Source organism: Misgurnus anguillicaudatus, chromosome 20 (assembly GCF_027580225.2).
Source record: "Misgurnus anguillicaudatus chromosome 20, ASM2758022v2, whole genome shotgun sequence".
Lineage (NCBI taxonomy): Eukaryota > Metazoa > Chordata > Actinopteri > Cypriniformes > Cobitidae > Misgurnus > Misgurnus anguillicaudatus.
This window is the reverse complement of record NC_073356.2, coordinates 13378326-13401057: the sequence shown is the minus strand read 5'-3', so window position 1 is coordinate 13401057 and position 22732 is coordinate 13378326. Positions and strand designations below refer to the sequence as shown.

General features: G+C 38.2%; 1 protein-coding gene across 1 annotated transcript in view; it reads left to right on the top strand.

The window, feature by feature from the left end:
• Positions 1–22732, top strand: part of npr1a (natriuretic peptide receptor 1a) — a 127547-nt gene that overhangs the window by 17709 nt on the left and 87106 nt on the right. Inside the window, exon 3 of the mRNA XM_055219623.2 lies at positions 17556–17743. Coding sequence (XP_055075598.2) covers positions 17556–17743 — 188 coding nt within the window. The remainder of the gene's footprint in view (positions 1–17555; positions 17744–22732) is intronic.

Sequence of the window (22732 nt, the reverse complement as noted above, 5' to 3'; positions counted from 1 at the left end):
AACTTTACGCAGCGCCGCAAGAACTGCCATCAGAGAACCGCGAGAAATATTGCGGTGGAGGCTGATTTCAAATCACTCTCGTGTTACTCTGATGTCATCCACTCGTTTCTTGCAGCACCTCATGAAGTCGTACACACATTAATGCATCCTACCAGACAATCAGAAAGAAATGGGAAGTTGTTTCTGGTTAAATTATGTTATCCCGCTGCTAACATGGATTTAACAGAGTGGAAGTTGGATGAGCAAGATCCGATGAATGTGGTAGATATAACCCATTTTTAAGCATTTTGATTTCACGATTCCTGGACGAAATTACATTGCCTTTGATCAAAGACACTGAGAGCAAATATTGGGGAATAAAACCAAATTCGTGGTAAATTATTATTGATTCAGTCAAAAACTCCAACAGCTTTGAAACCAGACGCTTTAGGAGCTTCCTGAAATTAATGTAATAGAGATGTATTTCATTATTATTGCCCTTTCATCATTAAATGTTCTGCAATACTGTATGTGTACAGTGAGCTCAAGTTAAAAAAGTACAATTCCATAATCTACTTAAAGCTCACGTAACACACGCTGTTTCTGCATTTCTGATGTTAATCTGGAGTACCTATAGAGTAGTATGGCATCCTTTATATCTTCGAAGAGTCTTTAGTTTAATCAGATTTATAAAAGAAAGATTAGCTTTACCGAATCTTTCCGATAACGTACGAAAAAGCGGGAGGAGCGAGTACGAGTCATGCAACACTATACAACACTGTTTAACTTATGATTCACTACATGTTCGTGTCATTTATATAATATGCACGCAACTATTTCCAACATAAGACAGAAGTCTTACTTACCACGTGCAATTTATCATGACCCGGTTGGGAAAATCCAGTGCATCAAACACACACGCAAAACTCCGCTGCTACCCCAGATAATAAACAATATCCATTGTTTTCATAAGGCATGGATTTCCTTACATCCAAAAACACACTTCTTCTTTCGTGCCATTGTTGAGTTTTGAAATTAAACAAAGCTGAGTGGCGTGATAAGATGTTTGCAAGCCCTAGCGTCTCCCGCTGATTGACGGGTGGGCGGGGTTTTCTGGGGGAAGTGCCCATATAAAGAAGTGATACGTATAGAAAACCCCCTGAAACGTCAGTTGTACCTGTAATCGAAAAAAACTTTCCGAAACTTGTACGAACCCTGGCGAAGTGCATTCGGCACAGAAATACTCTGTAACATGTCCAACTGCTTTAATGACACTTTTCCTACGTTTAGCATGAGGAAACAACTCTATAACTGTGTTAATAAGTCAGAATGCTTGAAATACCATTGAACCACCCCTTTAAAGTGCTCTATTTTCATGTACTAATGTTGTACTGAATATAGCCTACATTTTTTTGTTCTTTAGTACATTCATATGAAATATACTAAAATGTAATTTAAAAATGTATTTAGATACCACTTGTAATAAATTTGAACCCATCTTTGTATGAAAGATTAGTACAAGTTTATTTCAAGTGGTATACATTTATGTAATACGAGATAGTATGTTAAATGCATTTCTGTTCATATTCATGACATCTCAAAGTAACACAGATAAGAACACCTATGTTTTTAAGATTATCTTAAGTACTAAAGAAGAATTTTTGGTATATTATGTACAAAGCTAGTGTGTGAAAAAGGGAACTTTAAAGGGATTGTTCACCCAAAAATTAAAATTATTTAAATTACAGTTCTAAAAAATATTTATAAGAAAGCACTGAACATGTGCAGCACAGCCATTATAATTGGTTGTAGGCTAGCTAGAGCGGGTGATCTTGGCTAGTGATCCCTGTATTTACATAAAATGGTCTGGGCTAAGCCGCGAATGTCCTTCAATGCTGGAAACGCCCCTGGTATCTATTGCATGAGCTGACCTCAACAAATAGCGCATAACTTAGCTGCTAGCTAGCGCCTTAACTAGCGATTCAAAACAAAAACATTACAATTAAAACCGCTTGAACATTTTATTAAACGTATCATAAAACATGTGTGTCATAATATAATCTGAATTAAACTGCTGAAAATAACGTTACTTTTATTTGTGCAACTCCTTGACAGTTTGACGTTCAGCCATAAAACATCTTGATGTCGGCTCTCCTGAGAAATTCCTACGTTAGCTTTTACCCCTCTCTTTCAAGGGTGGTCCTTATCACACTTCATTTCAAGGGCTATGTATCCCTACGCCTTGGCCCTAGCCTTAGATCAAACCGAGAATTGAGACACCACTTTGCCTCACATGAACGCACAAAACCGAGGGGTAGGGGCAAGACAGAGAAATGAGACGCACCCTAAGTCTTGCATGACTGAAATAACTGCCTGGTGGTGTTACAAACATGGCCGCCTGGTGATGTGACTTCCCTGAGGGGACTTTTACTGTAATTGAGAAATTGTAAATGTACTTGCAAAACCAATGTTTAGGGTGATGTATGTGGTTGCCATGACATATGGTGTGCAGTTGCTAAGGCCTTCTGTGGGTACTAAGGTTGTTAGCACGTTCCTATGTGGCTGATAGTGCACAATGGGTTGTGGCTGGGGTATTATTTACAGGCTGAGGTCAAAAGAGCTTACACTAATTTTTAATTCACAAATATGGCTCAGGTCCCTCTTTCAGTGTAGATTGTATTTGGTCTTGTAATGAATTTTAATTTCTTATGAATAACACTTCTTCCCAGCAAACCACATGACTTGAGGCATCATTTATGTCTGTAGCAGTACTGGATGAGTTGCGTGACAAAGTTTATTTATGGTAAGAGTTTTTGAAAAGAAAAATGAATCGTACTACCTGTGCCATTTCTGCCGAAGTCTGGTGTTTGTGTGTTGAAATTACTTCAGAGACGCGCTGAGCTTCACTTGGCACTTCAGCAGGGGTAAATCTGTCAAAATTTTATTCTCTTGGCCACCATGATTGAACAGGAATCGGGGGGTTTCCATGGCGACAAGGAGCATCTGTCCAAATTCACAAAGGCAGGTGGGCGTGATGAGATCTGTCACATGTCACCTGAATCGTATGTTTTCATTTACCGTGAACAAAAGCTGTCGGAAAAAATAAGCCACACACCCACATGCAGACAAAACAGGTACCATCCCATTACTCTTGATAGTGCCCACGGAAAATACCTTTGCATACATTGATTCCAGCACATGCATCAGTGTGGCAACAAACTGTGGTTTTATCTTAACACCTAAAGTTCTCCTCAATTAAAAATTAAAGGGCTCTTCCAACAAGTCACGCACGACTGCAGTTGCTAGGCGCCGCATTTAATGCGACACTGAGCGACCATAAGTCTTTCCTCCTCTTTGTAGAAAAACAACCAGACCGATGCAGCTGCGCAATGATAAGTGTGAACTGACATTTTCTGATCTCAGCCTCTAGACTTTAATTCATAGAAAACATGTGAATGTCATTGAGATTAAAGCCAGCTGGAGCGGTGAGATCATGTCAGTCATTACACATCTGAGCTTCATGCATCTGGGTGTTGGTGAACCCATTGCCACCTCAGACACATGCAGTAATCAGATATCTGTATCTGATTCTACTTTGATTATTTAATTTAGGGCTGGTCTGAATAACGGTTTTTGGTGTGTTGCTGCGCAGCCAAGGGAGTGCAGTGTCGCATTTTGGTGCAATATGGACACGCGACACGTCTCTGTATTAACGCTAATAATGTTGAAAAAAATTATATTTGAATCTCAAAATTGAAAATCGAATGCCAAACCACAGAATATTTGAATATTGTTAAGACAATGAAAGGCCTGCCTCTCCCCTCATTCGATTGGACAATGGAAAACGCATATTACCATATAAAATCTTTTGCATACCACTGCCATAAACGTGCTTTGTGTGATTGACCGTAAGGCTGATTTTTTGACACTATTGGCCCCAAGTTTATGGGCCCCTGTTTTCAGAGTCTGTATCTTAATGCCTGTTAGACAAAATTGATACCATAGGCTGCATTTACCCTTCAAGTCTTGATGCACAGATCCGATCTTTTGACCACATCCGATTTTTTGTCCTGCATGTTTACACATACTTTAGGGGCTTTGTACACCTGATCAGATAGCTATCCGATCATAAAAAAACAGGTCTAAATGCCCTCTGAAACGTTTTAGAAACAGATTTAAATCCGATCGCTCAAACCACTTCAGGAGGTGGTCTGGGACGCATTTCAGATGAAAAGGGACAAGTGTAAATACATCTGGTTGATGAAACCACATCTTTTCAGCGCATAACTCCTCCCAAACGTAAGCACGTCACCCAGAAGTTAGCCGTCAAGAGGCAAACAAACAAAGACGACACGCTTGTTGCTTTATGAAGCGACGACAGCGTGTAAAAAAGCTTCCTAGAATCAATAAAAGAGTCTAATGACAAACTCAAATGATATTAAACAAAGAAATAAAACTTTAAGAGAGAGTTTTGTGCATGCTTTTCCCATCATGGACCTGCATTAAATCACCGTGCTGTAGGGCTGTGTTGAAAAAATCGATTCAGAATCATTTTTAAAGATCGATCCGTAACTCAGATAATCGATTTAATAATTAATAACTTAATTGCCGCGTCATTGAATTCAGGCATGCGCACGAGGTGGAAGGACATTAAAACAACAAACATGGCGGTCAGTAAAGTTAAGCAAGCGGTAGTTTCGAAAACTACAGAAATACTCAAAGCTGCGATCTACATGTAAAATAATCCACTCATAACAAACAAACGAGTTATTTGTGTCATTTTTATAATAAGCGCCAGTGAATCCACCGCGGGTCTCCAGCGAAACTCTCTCTCTCCCTCCCTCTGTCCTCATGCAGCTGGTCTCTCACGGGCAGAGGTTTCTTGAGGCGTGCACCAACCCAATACCAAATAAAGAGCTAATAGCACATAATGCTAATAGTTGCACAGCCATCTTTCACTAGGGTGGAGTGATTTGCACAGTGATTTTATACAGAAAACAGTAATTTTTTGGTGACATAATGACTTTAGCTGAGTTTCATATATATTGTCTTCATCTCAGCTATCATAGGACGTCCCAAAAGTTGGCAAAACTGTTTTAACCTCTCTACGCGCACTAGCTTGGGGGCGGAATAATGTCAGGTTTTTTTAACGCCGCTTACAATATCTATATAGCCTACTGTCTACAAACATTAATGTTATTAACATTACTATACATCGTTTAAAAGGTCTACGGGTTTAGCATCAGTGTATGGTCTCTGTTTTGAGATAAAGATGCTCTAGCATTATAAATATAGTATTTTGTTACAGAAGTCCAGATGACAAAATGCAAAATATAAACGGGACATCTTACCTTTGTGTGGATATAACGATTGCGAATCGAATCCAGTCTGTTTCCCATGTTTGAATAACCCATAAAAACTCTCCAATAAAATACATCCAATGACCATTTTTGTCCACAAATGCGTATAATCCGTGAAATATAGATATATTGTCCATTCAGTCCTTCCAGAAAAAAGTTTTTTTGTGATTGTTGCAGGCAAAAATACTCGATTTTGCAGCACGTTTTCTTAAAAAATGCGATGGAATATGCGGGATATTTATGCGATGGAATTGCGGGAATTTGCGAAAATTGCGAAACTTGCAAAAACTGCGGAAACTTGCAAAAGCTGCAATGATGTTCACTTCACATAATCACGTCACTTCATAAACTTCCCATTGCAATAGAGGACACGGTTGCGCTTTTGGGAAGTAAATGCAACATTTTTCAACTTTCTGCTAATATATATGCGACTTTTTGCTACGAAAATGCGTAGATTATGAAATCATGCAAGCCCCGCATATTTTGTGCGCGGAAATATGTAATTAATGCGTCGAAAGTGCGTCGTATTTGGAAAAAATGCAGCCGCGCATAAATATGCGGACTTTGGCTGATTATGCAATATATCGCGCGATCGCACTATCGCGTTTTTCTGGAGGGACTGTCCATTGTTTACATCAGATTTCACATGAACGTCTTGTAATAGGATATAATATACAATCTGAGGATTATGTACATCGTAACACTTGTATATGAGATTGCACTCGCGTTCAAACCCGCGGTCAAACTTGGTTTCTAAAAGTAGGCGGGAGTATTATACATAATATCCAAACAGCGCTGTCAAATATCGTGATGTCATCTGACTCGCTCGTTCCTCCAATGACTTCATGGAAAATATTGAAAGACAGAACGTGTAGCCAATTAGATCCAACAATCTTTGTGTGACGCTTTATTTCCTGGTGTGGAAACGGCATTTTATACGCTTACATAAGAATAAATAATAATAAGAACGAACGTGTATGCATGTAAACAAAAGACTTTTATTTTGGGGCTGACTGGCACTTAGAAAAGGCACTAGTCTTACAAAAAACTCTTGCAAGAACCTCACTTTTGGGCCTATTGACCTCAAACGTGAAACATAACTTCTGTAGACTTGTGGCTTTGGCATCATTGCATTTCTAGGTTTCACACACATATTTATCATTAAGATTTTTAGTATTAAAAAGATGTTATGCAAAAAAATTATTTATTACAATGTACTTCAGCCTCTCTAACTTTTTTCATTTTTATCTTCAAATAATTTTGAAACCTGCTTATACTCTAAATGGTTTAGTAAAAACAGCCCTTTTAGTGAAAGTAGGTCTTTTTATGGTTTGGGCCAGAGTGGGGGTGCTTTTCAAGAGGTTAAATGCAAGATTGGCTACTTTATCTAAAATAAAACATTCATCTGGTTAGTTGTTTAATCACTACATAAATCCTACATAACCACCTTTGTGTCATTTTATGAGTTTGATGATTTTGGCACCATTCAAAATGCGTAGAACAGCATTAATTTGGCATAAGTAGGTGTATCTAAACATTTGACTGGTACTGTGTTTACAAACAGTCAGACATTTAGCTTGTAATCTCATTCTCAACATCAGATAAGGTTCACTGCGACTGTCGGGGGAGTCATCTGGCAAACAAGCCTACACTTTTAGTCATTTCCCATAAAAGAGGCCATCTGTTGGCACAACGGACCCCGACAGAGCTGATGGTAATTGGGTCCCGTTTTAGGGGCGAGTAGGGGGACTTCACCATGTTCCAAGTTAGGGGTTTGTAAATAAAAGGTGACTGGTACAAAACGGCCATTTCGTACTATTTCCGGACTGTGCCGAAGCCCCAGAGACTCATGGGAGATTTACTGAAAACAGACGTGCCTTCTGTGCAAACATATTGTAGAGTTCCAGTCAGATCTGATTGGAAATGTAATTCATCAGAGCAGCTCAGCCCTCTTACCACCTGAGCTCAGTCCTGGGTCAGTGGCAAATTGCCTGTTGGATGTCTGGCGTGTTTGGATTACAGCAAAAGTTACGTAACAACAGACTTTGTTCATCACAAATGTCATTATAATGTCATTCTGCACCCTGAGCCAATGGTTTGTTCCCTAAGGACGCAATTTAAATTTAATTTACTAGCGTTCAATTATAAAGAAAAATAATTTGAGAACGTATGAGGCAATCTGGTTGGCTGACGTCTTTCATGGAAAATGTAATGGTTTAAATGGATCCATTTATGGATTGTGGCTGCATTTACACTAACTATGTTTCCATCACCATGGTTTTATGCGCATTTTGACATGTCGCATCATGATGGAATTGCCAAATTTAAAAAAGGTGGTTTTTGAGTTGTACGAAAAAAGTAAATGTGAATAATGGGAGATGGAAACGCATTTGCCAAATAAATTCTGACGTAGTGAACATTAAACCCACAGGACTGACCGTCTGTTTTCGCTGTCGTTGTCTTTACCATATATGGGGCTTGACATCATCATAATGCCCTTGCTGCTAGTGCCTGCATCAAAAATGCTGCATTCCTTCTTCGGTACACAACATTCAGTTTGGCAATTACAAGCTGCACTGCTAATAAATTAATAACTTGCCCCATCGTGACTACATGCAATCCTGTCTCCATTTTCCAAGGGTGCCTTATTTTGTTTACTGTTGGTTACTAGGTTACTAATACCACCGTCATTCGCTTGAACAACTTGGATGGAAACGCACCTAATTTGCATTTGTTTGTTTTTCATCTTTTGCAAATTTTGAAAAGATTCGCTTCACGTTTGGATGGAAACCTAGCTACTGTCAACAAAGATACCAATTTTTCATGCGGCACAGATTGGATCTTGTTGCATGCTTGTAAAAGGGACAAATTTAAAAGGCTGGGGGGGTTGGCATCAACCAAGTTGATAATCTTACTTCTGATCATCTGGCCTGAATCTCAACACTGCAATTTCTTTCTTATCCAACTCTCCTTATTACATGAACGATGCTTATTCACAACAGCTAAATGTGGACAAGATTTGGGAAAGGGCAGTGTTGTTAATGTAAATATGGTCACTTATATCTCAAATTTATATATGACACACAAAACTAAATATTTTATCTGTGCATTAGCCATCGCATTGTAAACAGAACATTGCATGAATAGCAGCTTCTTTATTCCAAGCCTGTACCAGTAATGTAATACAGCTTGATAACCAAAAATTGCTAAGCCACCCACCTACTGCATCTCCCAGGTTTAATTAACTCAACGTTCTTGTTTTTCTTAAAAGCTTTTCCAGTAAATGTCTCTGTAAATCATTCATTCTAATGGTCTAACAAGGGGACAGCTATTCATCTTGGGAGGAATGAATGACATTCCAAGGGCACTGGAGCATTTGGTACCTTGAAGACAGGAAGAGAGACAAGAGATCGAGAGACAGCAGAGGACAGTAATAAAGACAAAATGAATAGACTCTCTTACAGTAATAACGATGCTCCTCAACAACATGCTCACATCCCTAACGGTCAAGTAAATATATCTCTTACGTGCCTGGACATGCTTGTCACAAAGTGTTGTCTTTAATCACGATTTGTCTCAGGACTATATCAAGGCTATAAAAACTGAGATATTGTCTGCCAGGAGATGAGATGTCGATCTGGACCAAGTTTGCATTTTTATTTACTCTGAATAATGGTAAGCGAAGGCAGTGTTTTACAAGAAAAAAAAATGTATGAACAAGAAAAGGTCATTCTGCCTAGTACTGTAGTTTGGGCGCACTTCCCAAACAAAAGCTGTTGCAAAAAGCAAGCAGAAATATAATGCTCCCTTCTTATAAACCTTGTTTTTGTACTTTGCATTTGCCCACAAAGAAAATGACAATTTGAGAATGCATTGCAACAAGCAGTTTGTAAAAATCCATACAAAAGTCACTTAAGCCGGGTACACACCACAAGATAACCGGGATGAATTTGGGCCAATTTTCCCCCTAACGACAATCCCAGGTAAAGTCCCGATCGTCTTTGTGGTTGCAGCGATTATCTTATCAGATTTTCCTGTAGGCTGCGGTGTGTTAAGAGCGTCTGAATCTGCTCGGAAGCACGTCAGGGCCGCTTTGATCGCAAATTAACATGTTTAATATTTACGATCAGAAATCTTGTTGTGTGGGGGAAGCGTGTGTGCCTCATAAGTCTTGAAAAGTGAAGCCACTGACTCTTTGATTGCCCACTGGTGGCTGGCTGCAGTACAAGTCATAAACCCCACCCTCTCCATTCAAACGAATGGGACTCTGCTCTAAATAAAAAAAAATTATTTACACTTTCAAGTAGTTGTTACTACGCTGATATATGTTCAAGTGTTTATTTTTGTGATAAGTTTCATTTTAGCTAGTAATTTGATGCTATAGAAACAGGGCGTGTCGTTATGATTGGTGTGGTTGAATTGGTCGCGTGAGCGTTTTGGCGGAAGTTTGATACTGTCCAAAGTGAGATGGACATCAGTGATGTAAAAAAGCCAATTAAATTAATGTCATTTCTTTATTCCCGTTGTTCGCCATGTTTGTTTACTGTGAAGTCACGTTTGGCCGCAAAAAACATTGCAAACCTGAAGGAGCTGTGCTGCAAAGCCAGATCTATGCAGCATCCATACATAATATTTATAACTCGAACAACTGATCCACACGTTCAACTGTGTTGATATGATTGGTTACATGTATGTGACATTGGAAACCATGGTGATTTTAAACCACTGGAATGAGACTGCCTCCAATTTTATGGAGAAAATACTCAGCATTGATTTTGAATGATGGATTTGCACATGGCTTGTCTTAAAACATTTAAAACACCACATAGACATAAACAACAACACAAACCTGATTTTCCCCATAGTGGGACTTTAAATCCCCTTTCTTCCATTTTCTGATGCAAGTTGTCTTCATCATGCCTAAATGCATTGAGTTGCTGCCATGTGATGGGCAAGTTGTGTTAAAAAGCAATTGAACAGGTGGCCCGTTGAGTGTATACCCCTGTGTGGAAGGCAGCAAAGCGTCTCATTTCAGAACTATGAGTTTGTATATCAAAATATTCGATGAAGTCAGAGAATGGAAAAGCATGTGAGTTCCCATGGTTGGGTTTTCTTTGGACTGTGTTGATATGCGAGAGGAGCACGCCCATACAATGGGTGCCCACTAAAACGGTCCTAAAAATACACTCCTCCACATCAAACGTTAATCTGTCTTTCTGACTAATAAATGTGAAATTTGGTTGGCAGAATTGACGTATAGGGCTTGTTTATGGCCTGGGAACATACTGTACAGTACGTATTGTGGGGGTGGAATGAGTGCTTATTATAAAACGTGTTGGAATTTATATCTTTGTCATTGAGTTATTTGTAATCGTTTTTTGATACGAGCTCTCACACGGGCCACACGCATGCAGTTCTGCCATAGATGTTAGGATCTGATTCAATCATTTTACAGTTGGCGGGTTGATTGAGATTCATTGAACTGATTCTGTCTCACTGAAAGAGAATAAAATTGCAAAAAAGCTGTTTATGTGGAGTGATGAAAGAGCGGTGACAGTGTGAAATGGAAAAAGAGGTAATGTTCTGTCAGTCGTGTCATAAACTATTCCCAGTTTTGTCTTCGCTTACATTAAATATGAGTATGAAAACAGAACTATATCAAAGCTGATATGGGAGTTCTGATGTGCCAACAGTCATTTAAATGTACAAACAGATCTCATTAAATTATTATACTGTGGAAAGAAATATAAGTGACTGTTGCTATTGGATAAATAAAACACTTTCTAGAACAAAAATGTTTAAGTGCATACTCTGCAGGAAATGTTATTATTCTTTCAACTTATCATTTTTTAAAGCAACACTAAAGAGTTTTTTTTTTCGTAAAATAACTTTTCCAAAAAAGTTTCAATCGTTCATCCACTTGAAACACGGTGAACGGCACTTTCACATTCGCTTTGCAGCCCTCTATCGGCCTAAACCGGACTAAAGAAGTTTCCAACCGTCGGGTCGCGGTCCTGTAGTTCGAGTGAAAACTACAAAAACTTGCTTTACGGCAAACCTACAATCCAATCAGAGCCAGCTATGCTGCAGTATTTACGACAGTGATAATGGACAATTACGCTTCTAACCTGTAGGGGGAGCAGAGGGCAAAAACTCTTTAATGTTGCTTTAAATATAAGCAGTGTAGGATATACCCTTGTCTGCTTGCACTGATGTTAACGTTAACATATTCAAGTGTTCGTTCGTGTGGAACTGTGTACACAGTGTCCAAAAGCAAAGGACTTTGCCAAAAAGTGAGGAACGCTATAAGCTTGCCTGATCTGCCAAGCACCCGCATATCCATCTCCTCAAGCGCGGATCAGCTCAGATGTTCTTAAAGACGAGTGCATTGGATTCACTCCAAGCAGGACACAGAGCTCAGTTTTTCCTGACAACACAGACAATTCTGGTTCCTTTCTTATAGTAGGTTGTTATAAGAATGAGATTCGAGGATAAAGTGACACTGCATTTATTTTAGTTTTCAGCTTTATATTTTATTTGTGCGCTGTTAAAGCAACACTATGTAGTTTTCATGTAAACTAGTTCACGCCAGCAAGCAAACACTGGCCCAATATTGATCCTCGTCCTTCTTTTTATTCTGTCACTGTCCTGTTTTCTCTTTCTGGTCTCCTCCTACAAAACCTTGGGTTTCTTTTTCTTAGTTGCTGCTTCAGCCATGACAAAAACATCAGGAAAATAAATAGTTGCGCTCTCATGTCCGAATTTGAGGAAGTGGAGGAAGTGACGTATGCAGTAAAGCAGATTTTAGTAGTTTTTTGTTTTGTGCTCGGGTTAGTATCCAAAACCCCAAGTTTAAAAGTACGCGTAAAAGCGATATAGACCTCGTCAGGCTATGGTGGACATGTCACTCAGCCTATTTTAAGTCGATGTACCATCACAAGGGTCTTGAAAATATATTATGATGGTTGAAAAACTACAAAGTGTCACTTTAATTACAGTTTTGTAATTAATTACCTCAGTGATTGTGACTATTGCACATTTTGGCACAAAATACTGAAAGACTTTGACTGTTGCCTTTATAAGCTTAATTTTATGTGACATTTTGCCCCTCATTATTCTTTTTCTTTATTAAAAAAAAAGTGTATTTTTGTTTGTTGTTGTAAATGTTCCACTTAGGACATATATTGTGCCATTTTCAAAGAGGTTAATTAAATGTTCATGTTATATATTTTGATTGCATTTGTAAGTAAAAATGTAACTGCCTAAGGGGCCAGCCACACCAAAAGCGCTTTAAACACTTGCTAACGCAAGGCGCGATGCACTGCCTTTTTTTAAAAAAGAGCAGTGCGACGCAGCTTTTCATATTGCTAAGCAACCACAGAGTCAGCTGTCTTGTCAATCAAATATTGAAGCGTTAGCGCTCTTTTGCTGTTAACTATCACATTAGCAGAAACTTTAAAAAGAGGGCGTTTACTCTGACCTTGTTTGAGGGTGAGAGTTGCACAAACACGCAGGAGAAAGTGAGCGAGTGGTGTCCGGTTCTTCAAAGCAACTGTAAACTTCACTCACCGCAATGTAAGGCCCGCCTCTCCCCTCATTCGATTGGACAATGGAAAGACCCGAATGATGTCGGGCGCTTCTCCGCTCTCAGCGCTCCTTCAAAAACGCATGCGCGGCAGGCGGCAAAAAACAGCAAGGCGCTCGGCGCGCATAAACAGCGCACAAACGCACCCTGCCCATAGAATATCATTCAAAAAAGGCGCCTGCAACTGCCATAAACGCTTTTGGTGTGACTGGTCCCTAACTTGGCACGTAATATAAAAATATCAATAAATGAATCGGATCGAAACGTAATTGCACTGAAAAAGTTTTTGAATGTATCTGCAAAAATCGCATAGCTGGCTGAGAAAATCGATATTGCATAGAATCGCAATTAAATGTCCGATTTACACCCCTAATTTTTCCACTGATTTTTCACCTGTGAGTGTTTCGTTGGCATGTGTATTGCCACTGATATTTTCAAGTGTTTCAATTTTGCGATATTTTTATTTATTTATTTGTTTCTAATAAAAAATATCCTACACTTATAAAATCTATTTAAATGTTAGTTTTTTATATTTATATTAAAGGCTATTTTTGCATTCTAACCTCAGAGTTTTCATTTGATGGTAATGCTGTCTGTTTTCTTTTGAAGTTTTTAAATTTGCTGCATATTGTCATGATTCTGCTCTCTTGTCCTCGTTTTAGTATTAGTCATAAGGCAGGATCATGACAGGCCCATGTTTTGTGTAGGGATGCACCGATAGGATTTTTTTGGGCTGATACCGATTCCAGTTTAAACAGACGACTTCTGGCCGATACCGATGCCGATACCGATATTAAACACTTGTATACAATACTATACAGTTGGTCTATTAGCTAGTTTATTTCTGCATCAAATAATTTTTACTGAACATGGATTGGATCTAATTAACTGACCAACATAATAAGAGAGGCACAAATTAAGCTAAAACAAATATAATAAGACAGCATGACAATCTTCAAAGGTGGTTTTTGCTATTCAGCATTTATTTTATTAACAACATCAACTCATTTTTTACATATAATGGATTTCTTTATGCAGTTAATTAATAAACAATCGGTATCGGCCTTTCTCGTGCTATTGCCGATATGCCGATGGTTTCAAATTCATCAAATATCGGCCGTCTCGTCTCCTGACCCCGCCCCCTTGTTTCCTCATTAATTATCCCATTATTGTTTGATTCAAGTCACCTGTTCCCCTCTTGATTTGCCCCCCTATTTAATGCCCTTGTGTTTGCTGTCTTGTGCTGATTCGTTTTGTTAAAACCTGTACTTACCTGTGTGATTATAAGTCAAGTGTATTTGTCAAGTTTATGGTTCTATTGTTTATATCCAAGTCTTGTTCCTGTCTTTGTTTAGTCAAGTCCTGTTAGTTTTAGTCTTAGTCATTGTCAGTTTTAGTCTTAGTCATTGTCTTGTTTTACCCCCTCGTGGGTCTTTTGTTTGGAAGTCTTGTTAATAAAAGTTTTGAGTTCATCTACGCCTGCGCCTGGGTTCTCTTCCTCTCTCCTTTTGGAGTGAATCCTCACACATATTTTTATTTATTTGTTTGACTCTAATTCATATATCCTAAATTAAACAAAAAATATTCACAATTTAGTTTTTAAATAAAAGACTGCTGTTTATATTATTTTACAAACGATGCTGCGGCTGACATCTCCGCCTCAGAGATCTCATTTAATAAAGGTTCTCCACATTATGAATATAAATCATGAAACATGGACAAGGAGAGACTGATTAGACTCGAACCTCTTCTATAACCACCAGACATCACAGGGTCTCTCTATTTCTTTCTTTCTCTACCTGCCTTTGTATATTACTCTCGCGCAGCACCCAGATGTGTTTTTGATTTAATGTGAATCGGTACCCGCCCCGGTAGTACCGATATAATTTGAGCAGTGCTCTTAAAAGTACCGAGTTTGGTACCCAATCCTAAACACCACTGCACATCAGAAAAGCTGCCATCCTTAAATGATGCATTAGTGTGAGTTTTTTTTTACTGGTCTTTGAATGTCATGTTGAGTGCCTTCTTATTAAAAGCGATTTTTCGGCGATTGGTTGGTCAGCCAGTCATATAGCTCAGATGATACAGAGGGTTATAGCCAAAGGTTTTATTTAAACTCCCACATTGCACCTTTAATTAATTGGTCTACGTCTATTAAATAATGAATGAGGTTTTTGAAACAGAATGAGATAGGAACCATTACAAATTCCGCTACCTGACAGATTCATAGAGACGAGTCAACAACTCAGCTGTGCTCCAACAGCATGAGATCTCTTGTATTCGCTCATCTCGACCTTCGCTCACATCTGTCAGTGTTATTTAAGCCCCACCTGCTGCGGATTCACAGACGCTGTGCTGATGCTCAACACCTGAGAGACACAAGTGCATTCTGTTGTTCTTTCGGTATGCAATTACATTTTATTACGTCTTTGAGTTTGCACATAAATCAGCCGTGTACACACTGGGATCAAAGTCTTTTTCCACACCATAGCAACGGATACCGCACTTTATCTTCTGTCACCAGGAGTTTCACCATGATCGATTATTTATGAAACTACAGCTTGTATCGGAGATGTTCAGAAGCTGTATTCAACAGGTGATGTGGCAGAAACCAATATAAGATTAGTCGGAGATAAGATTTAATCTTTATATATATTTTTTTTAAGGCAGTGGTGTAATGACCACTATGACATTTCCTCAGATCCCATCATTAATTGGGGTCTGCAGGTAATTGCCATGGTGATCTGACCCCAGTTTGACAATTAGAATCTGAAGCACTACATTTCCAGTCTTTACAGTTTCATACTGTATGCCTGATGTATGCTACACTTCAGCAACGGTGAGAATAACCACGTGACCTGTCATCCCTCCTCCACTGAACTAACCCCAAAATATTCTGTAGAGATGGAGTCAAAGCAGAAAAGCCTGAATAAAAATCTTTTCAAAAACTGCTTTCCTTTACTAAGTGACTTTATATATATGCGTTTTTTAAGAGGCAGGTTTTAACCTATAAAACATCAAATCACCAAAATCATTAATGTGTTTATCTGTGTAGGATTTTTTTGACAACAAGCAATATATTTTAGGAGCAACAACATACACAAACAGCCTTTGTTGATTAAACACAGCTTTCGGTAGATCTTCATATAAAATCAATTACAACAGAGCAGGGTTTCCCGCAGAAAATTTGTTAGTTAAGGTGGTAGGGTTGGGCGAGTAGGCGGGGCCGAGGGCGTGACAATCAAAGCGTCATGATGAAAATTTAAATATTTTTATTTAAAACACTCAAAGAAAACTTAATTTTGAAGAAACTATGACAGAAAATGAACACATACTAGATTATTAATGAATTAAATGTTTTAACAGATACCTCTAACGAAAATAGCTGCGTGATGAAGTGAAACTAAAGGGTTAATAGACACAAACTGAAGCAGATGTTGTAGAACATCTGGCGAACGATGATAAATTTTAAAAACGGATTCTTTCCAACTATTAATTACATTATCTTAAAGGAGTGTAACTACTGTAGCATGTAAATAATGCACATAAATAACGTGAGTAAGAACGCTCAACAATTATATCTAATCAGCAGGCATGTGAATCCTAGCTTACAGGTTGCTCAAACAACAAAATCACCAGATAACTTACTTTAAATACAATAACAGGCTTAAATAAACCCAAAACATAAGTCCACTTACAGTTCTCACGGACACGTGTTTTATCAACTGGCTATACTCCAGACATTGCGGACCACGTCTTTTATCTCATTTCGGCCGTGTGGCCCGTGTGCACGCTCGCGGTGTGAAGCACATCCGTGCTATTCTCCAAGATGTTTTATCAACTGGCTACTTATCCTCCAGACAGTGAAGGTCCGGACCACCTCTTTCTCATTTCGGCCATGTGGCGCAAGTCCCCGCTCGCGGTGTGAAGCGCGTACGCGCTTTTCTCCGAGATGCACTTGACGGCCTTTTCTGCAGCTACGTTTTTTTTTAAGGTGGTAGGGTTTCCAAGCTTAGGCATGCCGCCCGCACTGAAATGTGCTGCAGGAAACCCTGACAGAGTTATTTTACAGTAGTTTATTTTTGACTAGTAAATTACCTATCAACTAATACACTAATGTTACTTATTACACGCTTATGTTACTGTGTAAAATTTATGTGTACAATATTAGCTACATGCCTGGCTGCCAAACCTCTCCGCACAGTTGTGATCCATGCTCGTCGTCTCCCCTCGTCTTTAGCAAACCAAAACATTTTATTTTCAGTTTAGCCATTAGCCAGACCGTTAAATAAATACAGACCGGAAGTTTACTTTGGTTCCGGCGAGTAACCGAGACAATGCGTGTGCATCCGATGAAACCGTCTGTACATACAAGAACCTGATAAAATGCTGATCCAAATCTCATACAGCCTGTGACTAAATCTCATACAACTTGTGTTTTCCAAAATAATGTGTCAGACTCGCTGGTGGTCCTACATTTGCAGTACAAATCAAAGCTCATTTGTCAGACATGCACATTCCTTCCATCATTTCATTCCAGTAATGAAACAGACTGAATTCTCATTAAGCCTGAATGTGTTTTCTTTATGAATCACATCAGCTAGATAATTGAATCTCTCGTGTCTTTTCAGTGGTGTACGTCTGCTGCAAATGGGAGACGTTTCGTAAGCTGATGGTGACGTCCTGGAAATGGGGTCTTCCTCGGGAGGAATATGCATTTTTCTTCATCGATCTGTTTGGACACAGTCTGCAAAGCCGTCCTGCTAAACCATGGGCACGTGGAGACAATGATGACAATGCAGCCAAAGAGGCATTTAAAGTAAGTTTAAATATATATGCATGTTGCGTTGTGTTTAATATTATAATAATAATAAAATAAATAGAGTTTTTACATTTCCTGAAGAAAATCTCTCAAGAAAAGGTTGCCACTGCCACAGTAGAGTTTTATTTAGGCTTATGGTTGCTAGTGCATTAATACGCAGGTGATCTGAGAGGTTTGCCAATCATTACAAATCCCATTTCCATAAAAAAACCTTAAAAACCAAAACAAAATTTATTAATTTTTAAAACCATGTTTACACTAAAACTGCTCGCAATGATAGACGCTTCAATGATGTAAAATAACGCAGAGCACATGACCATACAGTGCTTTTCAGTGGGCTAAATGGATGTGCAGAATGACTTTTGCATTGATCCCTTTTATAAACTCTGAGATGTGGATTCCGACGGCAATTAAATTACCACACAACCAATAAAATCACCTTACGTCTCCACGAGAAATAATTTTCATATGGATAGGTCTTATGTTTGATGAAATATAAAATGTGTGTTGGATTCACTTCGGTTTTGATTTTGTTAAAGATCCAAGCATACCTTTATACAGGAAACAGAGAGCCATCAAATAACAAAAACTCTCCACAGGGTTCAAATGTGATATGCACAGAAGTATACATAGTATATTTGAAGAGTTTGGTTCCAAAACGCAATAAATCCATTTTGACTAATTTGGGTAAAAATGTGTTTCCTATACCAAGAAAGTGACAAGATGAAAACCACTATTTCTGTTACAAACTTTCATATAGCAACATTACAATTCAAATCCATAATTTGCTTTTCAAAGATTTATTATAAAAACAGATTTTTTTTCCACAAAATGCAATAAATCCATGAAAAATCCATAATGTGTCGTCCCTATACTACTTAACACACCTTCTGTGTTATTCATTGTGCCGCCCCCATGGTCCTGCTACATTAGATCAGAAATGTCTTGTCTGCAAGTGTTCATTTATCACAAAATAGTGTAACGTGAGTAACCAACTCATTTAAATTTCACTAATTGTAACTGCGTTACTTGATTTAAAAAAACATACTTCGTTACATGTTTATTACCGCTTAAAGTAGTGGAATTACAGTAACAGAATTAATTGTAACGCGTTACTCCCATCACTGTTTTTAACACAACTTGTGTTGTCCCTTTCATTTATTTTAACATGAAATAACGCATTAAATGGCATGACACACACAATGGCCCTCATTTATCAAAAGTGCGTACACCAAATTTCCAGCGTACACCTGGCGTACACCCAAAACCACGGTGACTTTGAGATTTATCAATATGGATGTTGGCGTACGGCACGCTCAAATCCTACGCCTGCTCAGGAGGTGGTGTACACACGTTTTGAGTTAGGAAATGCACAGAAAAAATTCCTACCACAACAAAACGCACTGACAAACTAAAATAGTATATGATATATTATGACCCACTGTAAAAAAACAACAACAGTATTTATGTATTTATGAAGTGTTTTTTTTTTTGCAACATGAACTTCAATGTTTAATTTGTGTGACTTTACCAAAGCATTTGATTTGTATGCATATGTATTCCTTCAGTTGCGAGCCGTTTCAGGGCAGAGCACGTGAGCGGATCGGAGCGTTGAGCGGTGCGGTAATAACATCAGAGCGCCTTTTTCTGAAATTTCCGCTCGCTCAGCACCGCTCGTTGAACCCAGAACGCCCTTTGATAATTTGCTAGTTCGAGAATCTGTAAAAACGACTAGCAATAAGTTATGGAATTCAAGCCTTATACATAAATGTAAAGTATAAATCAAAGTTAAGATTGGACAGGAAGAAAACATTGAAAGGGACTGCGGAGAGACTGTAAAAGTTAGCAAATATTCATCCTGGAATCTGAAGCGGCACATTGCAAGAAAGCACAAGGATGTGCTACGAAAACATGGTAATAATGCATCAAAAGGTAAGCTAGTTACATACCATTCGATGATAAATGAATAGCTACACATGAATAGGTAAGGTAAGATGCTTGTGTTGAATGAGCCATAAATCTGATCATGATGACATGCGGACAAAATCATGGCCACGAATTATCTTTTATGCTACATTATGGACACTTCTTTTTCTTATTTAGTCTAAAGTATGGCCATAAATATAAAATTCGTTCCCAATATTCAACAGTTTGTTCCTTGGAATTAATTATTATAATATTTCGTAATTACTACCACAATTACCATCACTTCAAACTATGAACCAGCCCAGCAAAACATGTGGATGTCGTGGAAACAAACCGCCAATTTGAATCACATCCGGAGCTCCGCATCGTATCTTAGCCAACAAACAACTGCATGCAAACACAGAAAAACACACCACAAAAGTCACCACATCATTCTAAAACATCATTCAAAAAAAACTCAACCGAACCATTAAGCAGACATATAATTTAGATAGGCAACGGTAAATAATAATAATAATAATTATTATTATTATTATTATAAATATCAATTAAGCGTCATTAATAATAAAAATAATAATACAAATATTACAAAATGTCATGCAATTATTAATGTGTCTTTAATCCCGCTCTTTAAACTCCCAAATAAAACAATTTTGTTTCTTTCCACATCCCTGGTTTCTCTTCTTTGCCGTCTTCCATGTGTCAGTGTCGTAAAATGAGGGCGTGGGAGAGGTGGAGACTTGAATTTATATGGCCGTGTTATTCTAATGACGATTGTTTTCAGCAGCGGCATTTATGAAGGGCAGATATTGCTTACACGTGAATTTCAGAGGTACGCACAGCTTCATAAATCAGGTGGTGAGAGGAGTGTAAGCTAAATCTTACGCCAACATATACGCCCGTTTCTACGCAAGAATGATAAATGAGGGCCAATGTGTAAAAAATTAACACATCATTTTTTCTATTGAATCAATATATAAATGTGCATTAATCTTTCCCATGTTATATTCATTTAGTTGACTAGTGGTATACAAAATAAACATTAATGGCATTAATCAAAACACTTACTTTGTCATATTAAAAACACTGTCATTGCTGCTGCCATCATTGGGACGTCGTCACTGAACTTTTTTGACAGCGATCAGCTGTAAAATGTTTTGGTCCTGCTCGATTTTCGTTGACTTCGAGTAAAATAATGGAAAGTTTTTCATAAGATCTGCTGGGGTCAATGTGTTAGCATGAGAAGCTTGATGCTGTCGTGTAAGAACAAGAAACTGGCTTACATTTCTTCCCTGCAACAGAAAACCACCACAGGTTTATCAATGCCATCAAAGTATTATTTTGTGTTTGTTTGTTTGTTGATCACGAAGTACAAAGTAGATGAGAAGAACTATGATTCTGTGTGTATTCAACACGCCGCCGTTGTTGTTTACAATGCGTGGAATGGTGCGCTGTGATTTGTTGAGCGGATTTATTGCATTCTCCAGAAAAGGAGGACTGGCGTTTATCGCGTTTTGGGAAAAAATGGCGAAAAGATGACAGAATAACACGGCGGATATTGTATTATGCGTAAAATTAAGAATTTACGTTTTAAATTTGACCTGATACAATACTGAAACTCCTTTTTTTTTCAAATGGCGTTATCGCGTTTTGGAACCAAACTCTTAATTTCTTTGCTGGTCTTTGTTGCTGTATGATTAGCAGCAGTTTCCCCTTTTTTCAGACATAATGTGCTGTGTCTGGCTCAAAGATACAAAGAAATGCAATTGGAAATCTATAATACGCAGAAATGTGACAGTGTTGAAGGTGATAGAAAGGGATGTCTCAGACCGTATGTGGCTCACTGCAATCCAAAACACCCTGTTGTGCCTGACAATAAGCTTTTCAAATGTTTATTTAAAGTGGAGTGGGATGGTTGACCTCTCTCTTTGTGCAAAAGGATTTTTGGGCACTTTTTGACATTTTTTAGAAATCATTTGAGCTGTAAATGTCACTGCCTTTACACATTCATCAATGAGGCAAAATGGAGATGTGATTACCTTTAAAAGCCGCTATTTATGAAATTTAATGTTTAATCAGATCTGACTGTGGCGCTTTTTTGTATGTTAACAAAGGAATGTGAGGGAAAGTATTTGGGACAAAATATTGTAGATAACCAGGGACGTAAATCACGGGGAGATGGGGGGGGCATTTAATGGTTGCCCCCCCCCCCCAAAAAAATCATTAAAAACCATGTTGTGTACTGTAAATATTGCTTAAAACAATTATGTATGTAGTAAAACAATACAAACAAGGGGCAAAACATGCTGATATGAGTCCCCGTCCCTTTCCTCGGTTTGGTCCACTGCCTGTCTGCTTTCCCCTTTCATTTCGCCTACACACAGAAGTCAGAAAAAAAAGTATGAATTAAGCTGTCACCGCTGTTTTATTCAATTAAACATCGAATAATGTGATTCTTTTTTCTTTAATATAATGGTGAGTCATTAATAAATAAATCATGAAAAGAAATTATGATAACTGCCGTTTTCTCCACGAGTTTGCCATGTTAGCGATTATAACGTTACTTGCATGTTACTGTATAGCTTGCTTGACATATAGTAACTCAGCCACTATAACTAACAAGGCAATAAGCCTGTGAGTAAACTAATATTAGGCTAATGTTTACATTTGTGTTGGGTTTGCACAATATGATGTTAGATGGCAGATCAATGTGCTTGCTGCAGTTGAATTACCAAAAAAGACGAAACCCACAATACTATGTGGACGATGCACGATTATTTAAAAATTATAATATGACAGCGGTGGGAATCACAATGGGAATGTTTGTTTTGATAATAATATTAATTAACTTGCCTATATTTATTTATTCAGGATGTAAGAAATGTTTTTGTAGACTGAATCATTTGTTAATCGTTCCCACTATAGACCACTAAAAGTTTTGAAACATACAGCTGTAGTAGCCACTAGAGGAAGTAAGAGTTGTGGGTTGCCATGGTGATGCACATTGTGCTTGCTAGTATGAGCTGTGCCTAAAAAAAGCTGCTGATGTTTGCTTGTCCT